At 50.6% G+C, this 16,589-nt stretch overlaps 1 protein-coding gene across 1 annotated transcript; it reads left to right on the top strand.

Moving 5' to 3' along the window:
• Nucleotides 1-755: 755 nt before the first annotated feature.
• On the top strand, nucleotides 756-15,210 carry PNLIPRP1 (pancreatic lipase related protein 1). The gene is made up of 12 exons (XM_036265190.1): nucleotides 756-804; nucleotides 1,359-1,513; nucleotides 1,984-2,109; nucleotides 3,659-3,793; nucleotides 5,341-5,449; nucleotides 6,916-7,035; nucleotides 7,135-7,254; nucleotides 8,707-8,825; nucleotides 9,775-9,904; nucleotides 12,386-12,494; nucleotides 13,066-13,233; nucleotides 15,147-15,210. The coding sequence occupies exons 1-12, from the start codon at nucleotides 756-758 to the stop codon at nucleotides 15,208-15,210; spliced, it is 1,404 nt and encodes a 467-aa protein (XP_036121083.1).
• Nucleotides 15,211-16,589: the final 1,379 nt, after the last annotated feature.

Here is a 16,589-nt window from a genome sequence, read left to right as displayed (position 1 = left end):
ATAGAAGAATTGCTGTTGTTTTAAACCATTATGCCCTGAGTCGGTTCGTTACAAAGCAGTAGATTACTGGGACCGTCGTGCACGGGGGATTGTGGTCAGAGGCTATTGTGGGGGCTACTGGACATGTTTCCGAACCGCATGTCCTTGGGTCTCAGTAGACTGCCAGAGGCAGAGACAGAGAGAGGAGGTTTTCCTTAGCCATATACTTCCCTTTGCTTTCACCTATGTGGGGGCATGTCCATCTACCCTACGTGGGAAATACCCTCCAGTAGAACAGTTGCTGCTGTGGCCTTAATGGAACTTGCACACCACTTGGTGATGAAATAGACAATCGGAAAGTAGGGCCCACTTGGCTCACAATTACATGCACGAGTAGAGGACACAGGCACAAAGGTAGGGACTTTGATCCCCCTTTTAATCAAGCATTCTTTCATCTTCCCAGGCTGGCGGGAAGATTGGGCCACTATTATTAACCTCGTTTTGTGTATTTGTGCAGATTAAAATAGTAAGTGCACACAGCACGTTTTATCATCACCTGCTGTTTCCTTGAAGCCGCGTCCAGATGATAAAGCTGGAGTATAAGAGCCGGCCCGGGCACTGGCTCCAGAGGGAGAGAAAGCCTGGAGCATCCAGCAGGGTAAGTCCATTGGTCGTTCTCCCACCAGCTGTGGACTCAAACGGCCTTGAACTCCTGAGAGTCTGCTCTTTGCCCTGGTCATGTTGGACGAGGCTGAAAATGTCTGAATTTATTGTAGATGGTGAGCATCTGGACAATCGCGCTTTTCCTCCTGGGAGCAGCCAAAGGTGAGAGACAGCACGCCTGCCCCTTGGGGAGAACGGGAACCCCACATCTCAGCGCTGGCCAGGGAAGGCCTGAGACACGACCGGGCTTCCAGCAGCTCCGGACAACTGTGGTTCCAGCCAGAGGCGGGCGGGGCTGGCGCGGCCTGGGAGCGCGGCCAGCTTGAGGGGGGCCTGCGTTGCAGCATCTCCCCACATCCTGCTTTCACGCAGGCGCCCTTGGTCAGAATTTCCTAGGTAAAGCATTAAACATCCGCCTGAATTAACATATGGACCGATCCGTGCCCATTAGCACATTAGTCAAATAAACATTTCTGAAGAGCTGGTGGGACGCAGAACTTTGAAGTTTTGATCGTGGTGTCTCTATGGGAGTCAATGGGATTGGTCCCAAACCAGAAGGTGGGCACTGGGGTAAGGAAATATGGGTGGGGCAGAGGTGGGTATCTGCATGGTCTCCAGACTGTCCCCAGGCAGGGGAGCGAGCTGGCCTGAGCAGCAGGGACATCCCGGAGCCCAGCTCCAGGACGAACCCTGAGCGAGTCACCCTTTCTCCGCAGCTAAAGAAATCTGCTATAGTCAGCTCGGCTGCTTTTCTGACTCTGAGCCCTGGGGCGGGACTGTGATCAGACCCCTGAAAATCCTTCCCTGGAGCCCTGAGAAGATCGGCACCCGCTTCCTGCTCTACACCAATGAGAACCCAGACACCTTCCAGGTGAGACCTCCGTCCCTGTGCTGGGTGAGGGCTGCGCCCACCCCGCACACCAGGAGTTCCTTTCCTCTGTAGCCACCGGCTTCATAATACTCTGCCCTACCCCCACCCCCGCTGCACCCTAAGGCCTGCACAGAGTAGGTCTTCAGTAAAAAGTTGGCTTGAATGAATGAATGGCTCACATTTGCCAGAACCTCTAGCTGGTTATGCGATTCTGGTTTGGGGCAATGGGCGTACAAAGAACCCTATGAAAGGTAAGACCTTGAGCCACACTCCAGACCCAGTGGAGGCAGTGATTCCTGACATGCAGAGGTGGGGCAGGAAAAGGAAGATCAGGGCGGGCTTCATGGAAGAGGTGACTTTTGTGCTAAATTTTGGAAGGTTATAGCATTGGGACAAGTAGAAAATGGAAGAGGGAGGCCGGTCCTGAGTGGCTGGGCTGCAAAACATGCAATCCTCTACATTTGTTACAGAACCTCCTTCCTTCGGATCCATCAACGATTGAGGCATCAAATTTTCAAACAGACAGGAAGACCCGGTTCATCATCCACGGCTTCATAGACAAGGGCGATGAGAGCTGGGTGCTGGATATGTGCAAGGTAGGTGCCGGCTCCGATCGCTGGGGCTCTGCCGGCCGCTCCTTGTCAGCGATCGCAGGCAATGAGCTCGAAGGGCAATTACATGCCTCTTTACGAAAGTACAAATTCCTTTCCACTTTCTGGACGGCATCTGTAGCACGGACCGGTGACCTCAGCTCTGTGAACAAACGCTGCCTCGTTTCTGGTTAAATCCAGGTTCGGTGTTGTCTGGCTCCACGTTCAGAGAGGGCACTTGGTGTTCCTGGAAAGGAGGAATTCTGTTCTCTCTGTTCAAACCTTTCCCTCATCCTGAGAGCCACACGTGTGCTGCTGTGACTACTGATGTGGGAAGGAAGGACTAAGGTTGACTGCACGACCAAAGGGCAGCATAGAAACCGCCAGAACTCTCTGTAGTATGGCACCTGCTGGTCAGAACAATAGACGATGGACAAGCACACGCATGTGCACACACATACACATGCAAACACAGGCACACTTGTACACATGTGCACAGGCACACACACAGATACACACAGAATATGCCATTATCCTTTCTTTTTTCGTACACACTGGCTCAATCTATTTTTCTGACACCTAAGAATTCACCCGAGCACACACATTAATAACTCTGACCTACGACATCGACAGGAAACGTTACAAACCCAGGAAATTGAAGTCGTTCAGCATTTGCCCTTGGTTTTCCAGGCGTTGAACTCTTGACACCGCCCTGTCTCACCATTAAGAAGCATTTTAAAGTATAAACTGGAAGCAATAGTTTATACCCCAAATTCCCAGGTTGTAAGAGATTCCTCGGCGTTACTTTAAAAGTAAAAGTCTTGAGGAAATGCCTCTGTATCCCCGTGTGTGTGATCACACATATCAGCATCATACACGTAAGAAGCGTCCGCGTGGATGTTATATTTATGGTACCGCTTCAAATTCAAGCTGGCCATGCGCACCACCCGGCAGGACTTGCAAGGATAGATGAGTTCCTTTAACATCCGGGGGGAGCTTTCTTTTCGACGTCTTCGATCTCCTTTAGATCAGTGCAGTTCCATTTCCAAACATCTGCGGTGCGTGTGTTCTCATGAAACCCTAAGCTTTCTGACCCTAAAACAGTGATGCCTCCCCCTATCTTCAGACCCAGTCAATGCCCGCAGGCTGGCGGAAGGCAAGCCCGGCCATTGGTAGCAGCCTGGCCACGAGGCTGAATGCTCCCCTCCTGGTCCAGTCCACAGGTCATTCAGACACTGGCCCCAGAGACTGCACTTGAGGCCTTTCCTCTTCAAAACAGGGCTCCTTTAATGAGGGGCTTGTTCCCCCCACCTGACCGACCTTCCTGAATTTGGTCAGAGAAAGCCAGAGAGTGGCCAGCCGGAGAGGAACTCTGTTTGCCTGCGCCCTGGGGGGGACCCCTAACTGATGAGTCTGCCTGGGTCTAGTCCGTCTCGGGCCCCGGCTAGGACAGGACAGGAGCACAGCCAGCGTAACGCCAGCGACCGGCTCTGAGCCTGGGCTGGATGTGGTCTCAGGTGCCCCGCGATAACCCCTGCTGTCTTCCCGACACCAGAACATGTTCGAGGTGGAGGAGGTGAACTGCATCTGCGTGGACTGGAAAAAAGGCTCCCAAACCACCTACTCGCAGGCCGTCAACAACGTGCGTGTGGTCGGCGCCCAGGTGGCCCAGATGCTCAGCGTGCTCTCGGTGAGTGGGCGGCTGGGGGGCTGCGGAGGAGGCAGGCAGGGCCCCCTGGTCTCGGTTGCGTCAAGATGCTGCTGAGATTATGTATCTAAAGAAGAGATAGAAAGAATTGCTATTTCTCCTAGCGCCTCACTCCTAACACTCTGAAATTCGCCTTAGTGGACTCTCATAGTGGAAGAAAGACGGTAAGAGATAGCACATAGGAGGTAGGGGCTTTTCTATTTTCAATTGACTGGTAAGAAAAGTGAGGCCCAAAAAGCTTAACCGGTTTGCTCAAAAAAATCACAGAGCAGGTGAATATGAGTTGTCTAGCTCCAAGGGTCCGACTACACCAAGGGAGCTCGGTGTGGGGAAAGCATGGCTTGTCCAGGGAGAGCCAGTGAAGCTGAACGAGAGTGTGTACAATCGCCATGTACCGGCTCTGCGGGCCTGCCCTGGGTCCCGCTGATGCTGGGGAATCTCTCCTGCACAGTCTATTCAGCTGTTCCCTTCCTGCCCTGGTCTGCCTTTTTGCTAATTCTTTAAGTCTTTAATTCTTTCAGTGAGGTAACTAATTTTTGGTGACTATTTTCTCTACCAGATAAAGGCCCCAGCCGTTTCTGTCTTACACTTCAAGGGCCTATAAAAGAACCAGCTGGTTCTAAGGACCCCCGCAGAAATCAACACCCAGGGTGTGTGTACTAGAGGCGCTGTAGACCAATGAACAAGTATATTTGGGCCCTGGCCGGTTTGGCTCAGCGGTTAGAGCGTCGGCCTGCGGTCCAGAGAGACCAGGGTTCGGTTCCCCCTAAGGGCATGTACCTCGGTTGCAGTTTGTCCCCGGCCCTGGTTGGTTGTGCGGGTGGCAACCACTCGATGTGTCCTTTTCACGTCGATGTTTCTCTCTCTCTCTCTCCCCCTCCCACTCTCTCTGAACAAAATATGGAAAAATGTCCTCAGGTGAGGATAAAAAAAAAAAAAAGAAGTATATTTGGGTGAATATCCATGAGACCGACATGTGCCAGCACCTTGTACCTCCATGCTATTTGTTTGTCTGTCCACTGTTCTGGGGGTACAGTGTCAGGAGCTGAGCTAGAAGGTAAAGAGGATGGATGAGGTCCCAGGCCTTGGAGGCGCTCGCAGTGAAGACTTGACATGAGAGCATGGGCAGGGTTCTGGGGGGACACTACGGGGCTGAATGGAAGCATGTGGGTGGGTGGGGCTGGTCTGGAAGGGGCAGGGTGTGGGGCTGATGTGAGCTGTGTTGACCAGAGCTGGGCAAGTAGCTGGGGAGATGCACAACCACAGGGAGAGAATTCCAAACCAGGCCCAGTGATCAGAGAAGAAGACGTATTTGAGGGCCTGCAATTTCCACAAAGGGTTTCCTAGAGAAGAGTCTAGAAAAATTTGCGTTGCACCAGGAAAGCTCTGAGACCCTGGTGGTGGATGTGGGCTTGATTCTAAGTGAGCGGGAGCCGTGGAGGTCTCGGCAGAGGAGGAACGTATCAGCTTTGCATGTCACCCAATCTGCAGCACAGAGAGGTCCTAAAAACACCGTCTTTCCTCTCCAGACCAACTACAGCTACTCACCCTCCCAAGTGCACCTCATCGGCCACAGCCTGGGAGCCCACGTGGCTGGAGAGGCAGGGAGCAGGACTCCAGGCCTGGGCAGGATTACAGGTAAGGCACAAGGGGCAGGGCCCCAGGTTTTGTCCCCAGTGATCCCACAACATGGTACAAGACTGCAGCCCCGCTCACTGGCCCGCAGGAGACTGCCCCCCTTGGCTCTGGCAGCGGTGGTGAGAGTATGCCCAGAGCATTTCGGGAAGCTCCTCTGTGTGGAGGGGGTGGGGGCTTCATTCCTCTGTTTCCCTTTGCTACTTCTGCCTCTGTCCCTGTCCCTTCTCTCTAAATCCCAGGTTTCTGGCGGTGTGGGTTGCTCATCAGGACCGGTCACCGTGGAGAACACATGAGCAAACATAATCAAGAAGGATCCCCATTGTCATTCCTTTTCCCCTGCTCTTTGAAATCAAGAACACAATAGAACTTGAGAAATACCCTTCCGTTGTCTCTGCTGGTAGAAGAAACCCAGCCACCATCAGGGACAAAAGCCTCCTTTTAGCCCAAGCAAAGCCTTTACGTTGTAACAATAGCAACAAAGTATATCTGTGTAACCTAATAATAATATGATGCTAATATCATGTTATTAGTAAGCATAGTTTAAGTGCCTAATTATCCCAAACACTGCATGGAGTGCTTTACATTTTCTCATTTAATTCTCAGGACCAAAGAAGCAGGCTCAAGGAAGTGAGCGGCTTGTCCAAAGTCACAAAACTGATTAGTGGTGGAGCTGAGATTCCAACAGTTTTGCTCCCATTCTGCTCAAACAAGTCTCTGACTTTATAAGAACGCTCCCTCCTGTGTTCAGCAGACAACTATGTCCATGCCTTTTTGGCTGCTCTGACCAAACCATCAAAAAACTATTGACAAAGCCAGGAGCCCTTCCAAGAGGAAATATAGTCAGGAGGAAATAATAATAATAATTAATATTTTACTTATGCATCCATGATGATATGCCAGGCACTGGGCTAAATGCTACATATATTAGCTCATTTAATCTTACAACAACCGTATGAAATAGATGCAATTATTACCCTCATTTTATAACTGGGGAAACAGAGGCACGAGAAAGGTCAAGTGATTCACCCAAGGTCATGCACCTTGCCCAGGAAGTAGCTGAGTAGCGATTTGGAGCCAGGCAACCCAGCCCCCGAATCTCACTCTTATCTGCAACACCATACTGCTTTGCCCCTTTTCTCTTCAAATCCGGGAAGTGAAAGAGAACAAAGAAGAAAGTTCTATAAGTAAAGGGGAGCATCTGATGTGGGAAAAAAATCCTTGCTGCCCCCCAAAATCTGAATTTCTTTGTTCATCTGCTCTTCCCTCTACCTGCCACTAGAGCCCTCTTGTAATGAGCAACATTGAGACTCTGTGTCCCGTGTTCCATAGAAGGGCAATGGCACTGGACACCTCCAGGTCATGGCACCCCTTTGGTTAGACAGTGCCCAGCCTGAGCAACTGTACGCCTTGGTCCTGCTGGCACCCCACCTAGACCGATTGTCTGCAGCACTGACCATCTCTCTTAGGGTTGGATCCTGTAGAAGCAAGCTTCCAGGGCACTTCTGAGGAAGTTCGACTTGATCCCTCCGATGCTGCCTTTGTGGATGTGATTCACACGGATGCAGCTCCTCTGATCCCATCCTTGGGTGAGGCCAGTGAAGCCCCAGCCTTGAGCATGTACAAGTGGGTTTCACCCAGGGAGAGCCTTGCACCCTAAAAAGCTCATTGCTGTTCCAAACATTCAGGTTTTGGATCGAGCCAACTGATGGGTCACCTTGACTTTTTCCCCAATGGAGGAGAAGAGATGCCGGGGTGCAAGAAGAATGCCTTGTCGCAGATTGTGGACCTGGACGGCATCTGGTCAGGTAAAGCCAGGCCAGGCTGGGGTAGCGCCTTCCCCACAGCAGATCGTAAAAAATAAAAGCACCCTGCTCTTTCAAAATATTCAATCCCCCCTCCCAGACCTTATTTCTGAAAACTATAGCTATGTGTCATTTGTTATATCTAAGCGCTACTGATTTTGTAGTTCCTGAAACATTGTTGTGGGTGTTCTGGAGTGTACAAGCAACAGGCAATTGCCAAACCATTGCTGAAAGCTATAGTTTCAACAATCAGTTGGTAAATGCACATAACAAAGTAAGGAAAAACCATAAAAGTCAACATCCTGACTCTAAGAGGATTTGTCTGCCAATTTCACCCTTGGGAATCGACTTGAAGCGACATGCTCCAAGTTTATACCCTGGCTTCATTTCAGTAGCCAGAATGAGGATATTCCCAGTCATTTCCACGGCAAAGCCATCTGCACAGTGAGAGGCACCATTCCTCAATGTCGGGTCAAGACTGAGAGGCAATCGCACATAAGGAAGGTTAGAGCTGTTCTAGGGGGCTCGTCTTCATCATTGATCAAGTGCACCTGGGATAAAGGGCATCCCTCAGACACAGCTCTGACTCAGCATTTAATAATGTTGAAAGTACAATGGATAGGTGAATTTTTTAGCCAGACTCATCATCTGACACCACACAGGTCAAAACCCTTAGCGTGGTCTGACCAAATCTAAGGAGTAAAGACTTCTATTGAATTCAGCCAAAATGGCTTGGCAAGTATGGGCACCATCGAAGTAAATATTAAGGATAAGACTTGTACATTTGTCTTTTGTAGCCTTATGAGGGTTTGCATGGATAGGGTTAGCCTAAACTCCCCATCGGTAATGGCCAAGCAAGTTCAGCCCAAGCCTGGAAGGTATGACTGTCTCTTGGCAGGAGTTATGGAAGCCAAGGAAGATTACAAGGAGCGAGATGTGATGAGAGCGATAGTGATGCTCATATAAAGCCGCCTAAGGCTGCTCAGCCCTCCTTTTCATTTGCATGAAAGTGTTGTCATCTGGTTTCATCATGTCTAGAAGGGCAACATCTGGTTGCATCTTCAAGGAACTCCAGCTCGGTGCCTGGGACACAGGATGGCAGAGGGTGGAGGCGTGGACTCACAGATCAAATGGGCTTGGGTTTAGCTCCCCGCTCTGCCATGTACTAGCTGTGATCTGAAGTCTGAGTCTGTACTCCTCAGATCTTCCTGTGATTAGAGGTGGGATGGTATCTCTCTTCCAGGAAAGGTGAGGATGGCACGGACAATACCTGAGAAGTCCTCAGAATGTTGCCCAGCACCCTCTCTATGTTAACTGCATTCATGTGGCTGGATTCTGGACTTACCTTAAATATCTGAAAATACAGTCTCATTTGGAACCATCTCATTTGGAGAGGCAGAGAAGTTGTCACAGCTCCCTGACCACCTGTGTAGACGTTTTCATTTGTTTCCCCAGGAACCAGGGACTTTGTGGCTTGCAATCATCTAAGAAGCTACAAGTACTACTCAGACAGCATCCTCAGTCCTGATGGGTTCACTGCATACCCCTGCGCTTCCTACAAGGCCTTTAAGTCTGTAAGCTATTGTCCCACCCCGAGTCCCACTGTGGGACTGTTGTCCAGATGTGTTTGGAATTTGCAGTACCTGCTCACCTGTTTCTGACCATCCTCTACTTGCTTTGCATTGCCCATCAGCTCATGGTCTTGTGGAGTGGAGGAGAACAAAGCTTAAGGCAGGTGGTGGCTAGAGTTCTAGATGAGTCATGTGGGCAAGGAGGACTGTGGGAAATCAGAGAAAAGAGCAGTCGATTCAAAATCTAGGAAGGCTTTCTGCAGGAGGCAACATTCGAATCTGGATTATAAAATCATCGAGTTTCAAAGGTAGAGAAGGAGAACACGTGTCTGACCAGGGCAGAGCAAGAATAGAAGAATGTATGAGAGGTGAACTCACACGCCAGAGAGGAGGACACGTTGATACTGGGGTCCACATGCCAGGCCAGGACTCTGTCCCTCTGCAGCCAGCAATAAGGGGAGAGAGGGAGGGAGTGGCCTTCTGGAGCCTGCCTGTTCTGGCTTCTGAGAGCTGGTGGGAGCAATCTCTTCCCAACTCCACATTCGGTGGCATCCTGTCAGTAGCCTGAAAATGGCCACAAAGTATTTACGCCATGGAAATTGGTACGCACTACAATCAGGCTGTGTTGTTTTAGTTTGTTTGTTTGTTTGTTGTTTGTTTTGTCCTGGGCTGGCTGTTAATCATTCACCAGCACATCACTCAGTGGAAGGTGTAATTGATCCAAGCTAGGGCTCAGAGTTTTCTAACTATGGGCATCATTCTTTTTCTAAAGCTCCCCGGAAATTCTAATGTCACGCGCAGGTGCGGGAGGGTAATTTAGAGATCATCGGTTCCAATCCCCTTCTGGTCACAAGTGAAGAGCCTCAGTCTGTAGGCAAGTGGCCCCCCTGCATGTGTGGATCTTGAAGAGACGCATTCACTCCTTACAGCCTGCTCTGTCTCTTCTCATTAGAACAAGTGCTTCCCCTGTCCAGATGAAGGGTGCCCGCAGATGGGCCACTACGCTGACAAATTTGCCGGCAAGACAAGTCAGGAGCAGCAGAAATTCTTCCTGAACACAGGCGATTCCAGCAATTTTGCCCGTAAGTTGCACTTAGACTTTCCCTTCCAGGTAAAAAAAAAAAAAAGTTAGTTCCTGTTACAAGTGAAGGGCTTGTCTCTGACCTGAAATATTTATGGACACACAAACCATCCCATTTAAGACTCAAGGGGGGTTTAGAAAGAGCCTGCATTTTTTTCTTTTTCTTGTTTTGTTTTATCCTCACCAAAGACATTTTTGCATTTATCTTCAGATAGAACGAGAAGGAGAGAAGGAGGAAGAGAGAGAGAGAGAGAGAGAGAAACATCAACGCGAGAGAGACACATCACGTGGTTGCCACCCACACGACCCCAACCGGGGCCGGGGACAAATTGCAATCAAGGCACATGCCCTTAGCAGAAACCGAACCCAGGTCTCTCTGGTCCGTGAGCCGATGCTCTAACTGCTGAGCCAAACCAGCCAGGGCGAGCTTGCATCTTTTATTTTATTTTGGTGGTATGAAGTGAGTGGAGGCGAATAGTAATGGGATAATTGCAACTTATATGTCTCCTGGCATCTACCCTGAATTTTTACTGCGTCTCAGTTTATGGTCCCTTTAATTTATTAAAATTAGATTTATTGGGGTGACCTTGGCTAATAAGAGTATATAGGCTTCAAGTGTATGACTGTACAATTCTATCGTACATCATCTGTATATTGCATTGCGTGCCCACCAGCCAGGGTCAAGGCTCCTTCCTTTATCCCCAACACTGTGTCAAATGCACCTGTTCTTCTGGTCATTTGGCAAACATTTACTTGGTACCAGTTCAACTCCAATCACCCCATTTCCCTCGCCACCCCCCATCCACGTGCACCTGGTGCCCAAGGGCTGCCGCTCTGGTAGGGGGTGGGCAGGAATCAGGAAGGGGTGATTTCTCTCAGAAACCTGCTGGGTGGACTAGGTCATAGGGTAAAACAGGGCGTGTTTGGGTCACTTTGGGCCACCCTGCCCATGATGGTTCCCTAAGATGTTTCACTGTAAAAGAGAGACTGTATTGCCCTGGCCGGTTTGGCTCAACAGTTAGAGCATTGGCCTGCGGTCCAGAGAGATCCAGGTTCGGTTCCCGCTAAGGGCATGTACCTCGGTTGCAGTTTGTCCCCGGCCCTGGTTGGTCATGTGGGTGGCAGCCACTCCATGTGTCCCTTTCACATCAATGTTTCTCTCTCTCTCTCTGTTCTCCTCTCTCCCTCCCACTCTACCTGAACAAAAAATGGAAAAATGTCCTCGGATGAGGATGGAAAACAAAAAAAAGAGAGACCGTATTGTAGAAATACATGAATATAATTCATCTTATGTAGTCAAGTCAGGCTTATTGAGGCATATGATTTTACAGCAATATTCGCCCTTTTTAGTGGGTAGTTCTATGAGTTTTGATGAATGAATAATCAAGTAACACCTCCACAATCAAGATATAGAATATTTCCATCACTGTATAAATCTTTTTAAAGACATTGGTTAATCAATCCTTCCACCGATGTAGTGATACATGAAATACTTGCCCAGATTTAACAAAAAATTAAACATTCAAGAACCGTGTATTAATTCCCCCACCAACATTTATTTATGGCCGGCAGACTATGCTAGACATGGGGTGCAGGGAGCAAGACGTGCAATGTATGAAATTTACAGGACAGCAGAGGAGCTGAGCCAGCAGCTATAAGTGTATTGGGCGTGGCGGGTTCCTGCTTGGGCATTGTGGGACAGAGGACCTGGCCCTGACCAGAGGGAGGACGGGGACAACATCTCTGACAATGTGAAGGATGAGTAGGAATTAAGCAAAAGATATGTGTGTATATGTGTTTATACATATGTGTGTTTGTACAAAGGATGTGTGAAGTGTGTGCATGTGTGTGGGTATGTGGGTATGTATGCAAGTATGTGTATGTTAGTGTATATAGATTTGTGTGTATGTATATGTGCTCGTGGGCACTGAACAGCCCTCCAGGTATAAATCTGGGTGACAACTGAGCCCCATTCTGTGCTGGCCACTGCCTGGGCCCTGGGGATGCAGAGATAAGGCATAGACCCTGCTCTCGAGGGGCTCACAGGACCCCTGAGCTAGGCTTCCAAATGAGGGACGAGCCCCTGTGCTTCCTCTTTGTACCTGAACTCATGGCGCTATCATTCTAGAGCAGAATTGTCCCAAAGAAGCAGCAATGATAGAAATGTCATTAACCCGGGTGGCGATTTAGCACTCAAAATGTGGTTAGTGAAACTGCAGAACTACATTTTTCATTTGATTTCATTTGGATTTAAATTCAAACAGCCACATATGGCTAGTGACCCCATGAGTGGGCAGCGCAGATCTGGAGGGGGGCACCCCTAAATACATGTCTCCCGCTTAGCCTAGTTTGAGTTGTAGATTAACATGTAGACACTCTTATATTCTGATGCCTCAGTGTGAGGGACAGAGACAGGAATCTAAGATGCGGGTCAAGTATTCTGTGCATGAATGAACCGCACTCTGGCCCACCCCCTGTGCAGGCTGGAGATACGGAGTTTCCGTCACACTGTCTGGGAGAACCATCACTGGTCAGATCAAAGTCGCTTTGTTCGGAAATAAGGGAAACACTCGCCAGTATGACATCTTCAGGTAAATCTCCTGTTTTGGTGCCGCAGCTCATTTGATGATGTACACACCTTCAAATCCGTGCACTTCAACGCTCAGCACCTCTTCGTCTATCAGTGGATTTTACATTCTTTCCTTAGGCACTGAAGTTAATCTCAGACTTCCACTGACAGCTTTTCTTTTCTCTGTTATAAATCCAGGCATTTCATTCTTTCTCACTCAATAGATCAGATTTTTTTTAAAAAATGAATGTAATTATTACCCCGGATATCATGTTTTCTCATTTGCATAGTAGCATGTGCTTATGTTAAACAAAATAAACAACTAGTTACTTTATAAATAATTCTTCCAGAAAAAATAATATGAAGGAATTATATAATTTTCTATAAGAAAGTTTTGAAGAGAAATTAACCTAAGTTTGAGTAACCGATATTTAAATAATAGTTTGATTTCTGGCTTTTCCATTTCTCCATCCTTTATTTGGGAATTAATTTGGAAAATTAATCTCACTCAGAGCAGAAGAGAGTGGCATGGCCCTTATATGGTCCCTGGAAGATGCTTCTCTGCATGAAAATGTTCCTATTTCTCTTTCAAGGGGTATTATCAAACCAGGCGCCACCCATTCTAATGAGTTTGACGCAGACGTGGACGTCGGAACAATTCAGAAAGTCAAGTTCCTTTGGGATAACAACGTGGTGAACCCAACCTTCCCCAAAGTGGGTGCATCCAAGATCACCGTGCAAAAGGGAGAAGAGAGGACAGTGTGAGTATCTTTGCTGGCTTGTGCCTGAGGGTGTTACAGAGATTCCTATTTGTAAGGAGAACTCGCCCCAGAAAGTCAAGTTATGGTCCAGCCAGAAAGCCAAGAAAACCTTCCCATCTGGGACGCTTTTTCCCCAGGCCAACGAACAGCTGAAAGGGGCACAGAACAGTTCTGTTGGGTGCACTGGGTTTCTCAGCACCATCTGTGGGGGTACAAGGGCATGATCCCCTTCCCACCGCCAGCCTGCCCTGGGCTCCCTTCCCGCCTCCTCGGTGCCATGCTGACAGCCTGCCCAGCCAGCCCCCTGTCCTCTCTGACTCACAGGGATAGTCTGGGGGTTAGAAAGCAGAATTCGTCAGATAATTTTGCTGTTATGAAGACAGCTGGTAAGTAACACTTTTAAAAATCATCATCATCATTAGGAGGCTGAAGAAAATCAAATGTTGTTCCAACCTCCTCAGATGCCCTTCAGATTATCGTAGTCACCTCGCTGTGGTTTCGAATCCTAGTAAGGAACGAACGGACTAGAATTCCCTCCAGCGACATGGCATGAAAGGAATGTAGCTCTCCCCAAATTCCCACCCCTGCCTTCCTCTCTGACTTGCCTGAATACCTACGGTGTGCCGAGCAAATAGTTGGGGATGCAGAGACATGCCCTGCTCACACATAGCTGTTGAGGGAAATTAGATATGTCATTTTACACACTAGATGTGTAAAAGGTCAAATGACAAAATAAAAAACTCACCATGAGGGGCCCAAAGAGCGTGACTAGGAGGACGCAGAGGGCCCAGGGGAGTCATGAAGGGGAGGGGGCTGCAGCATCTCTTGGGCTGAGGGATTTCCACTGGGAAGGGACCCAGCAGGGACAAAGGGCCCAGTGTGAGGGGGAAGGGAGGCCAGCCTGCTGGACTCGGGGTGCAGAGAACCAGAGACAGGGTTGGAGGTTACGGTCACAGCTCCAAGTGCAAAGCACAGAGTGTTGAAGGCCAGCAAAGAGTAAGGAAACTGGACAGAGCCTTCTCTCGGCCTCACTCACTCAAAGATGATGAGTGTGGCTGAGAGAAGCCTGTGATTCTTGGAAGAGCTGTAATGACAACCGCTGAGGTCCGCGTCGTTTCTAAAACGTCTAGGTTTCTTACATTTATTGTCATGGGATGTTGCGTTATTGACCTGGGAGTCTCAGCAATCACGGGAGGGAGCCACACCCTCTTCCATCAATGACATCAATGCTCAGAGACTCAAATAACCAGCCCCTGTCACTGCTGAAGGCAGGAAGGGAGAGCCAGGTCTCAGGGCAAGGTCAGAGAGAGGTCTGAAGTGTGACTGTCACAGAAAATGTGGACGACGGCATCAGATATCGGCCTCTTGGTTCTTCCACTTGTCAACTGAGAGTCCCCCCTGCCTCAGTTTCCTCTCCTGTAATGTACGACTCGTAGTAACGCCCGTCAGTGTCATTGCAGCTAGTAAGAGCCTAATACATTGTAGCTACTGTTCAGTCAAGTCCCGGAGTGGCTGAGCCATTGTAGCCACTGTTCAGTCAAGTCCCGGAGTGATTGAGCCATTGTAGCCACTGTTCAGTCAAGTCCAGGAGTGGCTGAGCTGAGAGTGAGCCCGTCTGTAAACCAGTGTTTCTGGGGGACCCGCATTACTTGTGGAGGAGAGCGTGAGCCCGCAGTCCTGTCGGGCAGAGGACCCAGAGAACAGGGCCACTTCTGAGTACCAGCTGACCTGTCCTGGGGCCGCGGCCTGTCGCACTGGCAGCCCCATGACGATCAGTCCTCCAGTAACTGGCTGGAGCTGTAAGCCCAACGCTCGTCATTGCTTTGGAATTGTAAATGGACACGTCTTTGCTTAACGACTCCAACCACCAAGTCAGGGCGTCAACGCTTCAACAGGATTTCTTTTCTCCACAGGTACAGCTTCTGTAGCAAAGACACCGTGAGAGAGGATGTGCTGCTCACTCTCATGCCCTGCTAAACTCCAGGCCTCTGCAGCCACTGTGTTAACATCAATAAAATCCACTGACGCAACTATCCCCGCACAGTCTGTCTCTGATGTCAGCTGCCCCCGCAGGGACATCTGGGAGTCGAACATTTAAAACTTCTGAATGTTCTATGCATTTCCATATATTTGGGTTTCTTGCCATGGACTTCTGCTCACACACCCTTTTCCCCCAACTTCCTTGGTCCTCACGGCCACTGTGTCCTCCTCACCTGAGGGGGTGGCAACGAACGGCAGAGCTGGAGGGGGGTGTCCCTGCCTCTGCAGAGCCTCTCGTCTGTCCACAGGGGGAATCTGTCCCGTCCGGACTGCGGGCTGGGCCTCTCACCCCAACCCCGGGCTCCTCCCCGGCTCTGCCGTCACCCTGAGGGATCGTGGAAAGACTGTGCTATGACGTGGCCTCTCACGGTGGGACACTTTGTGGTGATGAGACCGCTTGGTGGCCCGGCTCTTGGTGGGGTACAGGGTGGTGGAGCACCCAGAGGCTGTGATGGGCACCTCTGCAGAGCACGGACAGGCTCCCAGCGCCCACCCCTGGGCCGGGGCTGCCTCAGAGCCCCCTCTGTGCCTGCCGGGTTGGTGCCCCCAGGGCAGGGCTCGGCTCTGAGGGAGAATGGATTCTAAGAGGAGCGGAGACTTTCTGTTACTCTATGGTCACCGAGGAGCCGTCAGTCACTCAGGCCTCACCATGGGCCCCACCCACACAAGTCTTCTTCATGGGGGGGAGGAGGGTGCTCTTTAAGGCGGCCCAGCCTGTGCCGTGATCATCCCCAGGGGGCTGTGCCAGGCTGGGATGGCCACCCCTCCCCAGAGGGTCTCCCCTCTTGGCCACCAGGCCTCGCCCCCCATGCGGCAGTTTCGGTGCCCGGCCTCTGTTCCTGACCATCATACTGAGCCTGGAACTTGAGTGGGAGAGAGCTGCAGAGTGTTCCGAGAGCAGGTGCTGTGAGGGTTCAGGAGCGACAGCAGCAAGGCCCTCACGGTCAGGGCACGAGGCGAGCGCTCAGTGCCCAGCGGTAGCGCAGGGTACGGGGGCACGGGCAGGAGAGGGTGGAGTCTGGGGCGGAGCCCCTTTGCCGCAGTTCTGCCCGGCACTGGCCGGGAGCCCACACCGCAGGCGGGGCAGCACCATGTTGGCACCGGGCTCAGTGGGTGGAATGAGGATTTGCCAAGCTACCAACACCGGCTCCGTGCGGGCGCGGGAGGGGGAGCAGAGTGGAGACGCCCAGCCGGCCTCCGGGCGTGCGCGGCAGGAGCGAGCCGGGCACCCGAACAACGGCCACCCTGCTGCCTGCTCAGCGCCAAGAGGCCGGGAGGCCAGCTGGGAGAAGGGGCCCCGCAGATGCCCAGGCAGG

The sequence above is a fragment of the Molossus molossus genome, unplaced genomic scaffold (assembly GCF_014108415.1).
Source record: "Molossus molossus isolate mMolMol1 unplaced genomic scaffold, mMolMol1.p scaffold_m16_p_17, whole genome shotgun sequence".
Classification (NCBI taxonomy): domain Eukaryota; kingdom Metazoa; phylum Chordata; class Mammalia; order Chiroptera; family Molossidae; genus Molossus; species Molossus molossus.
Note: the sequence above shows the minus strand (reverse complement) of the source record. Positions and strands in the feature narration are given on the sequence as shown.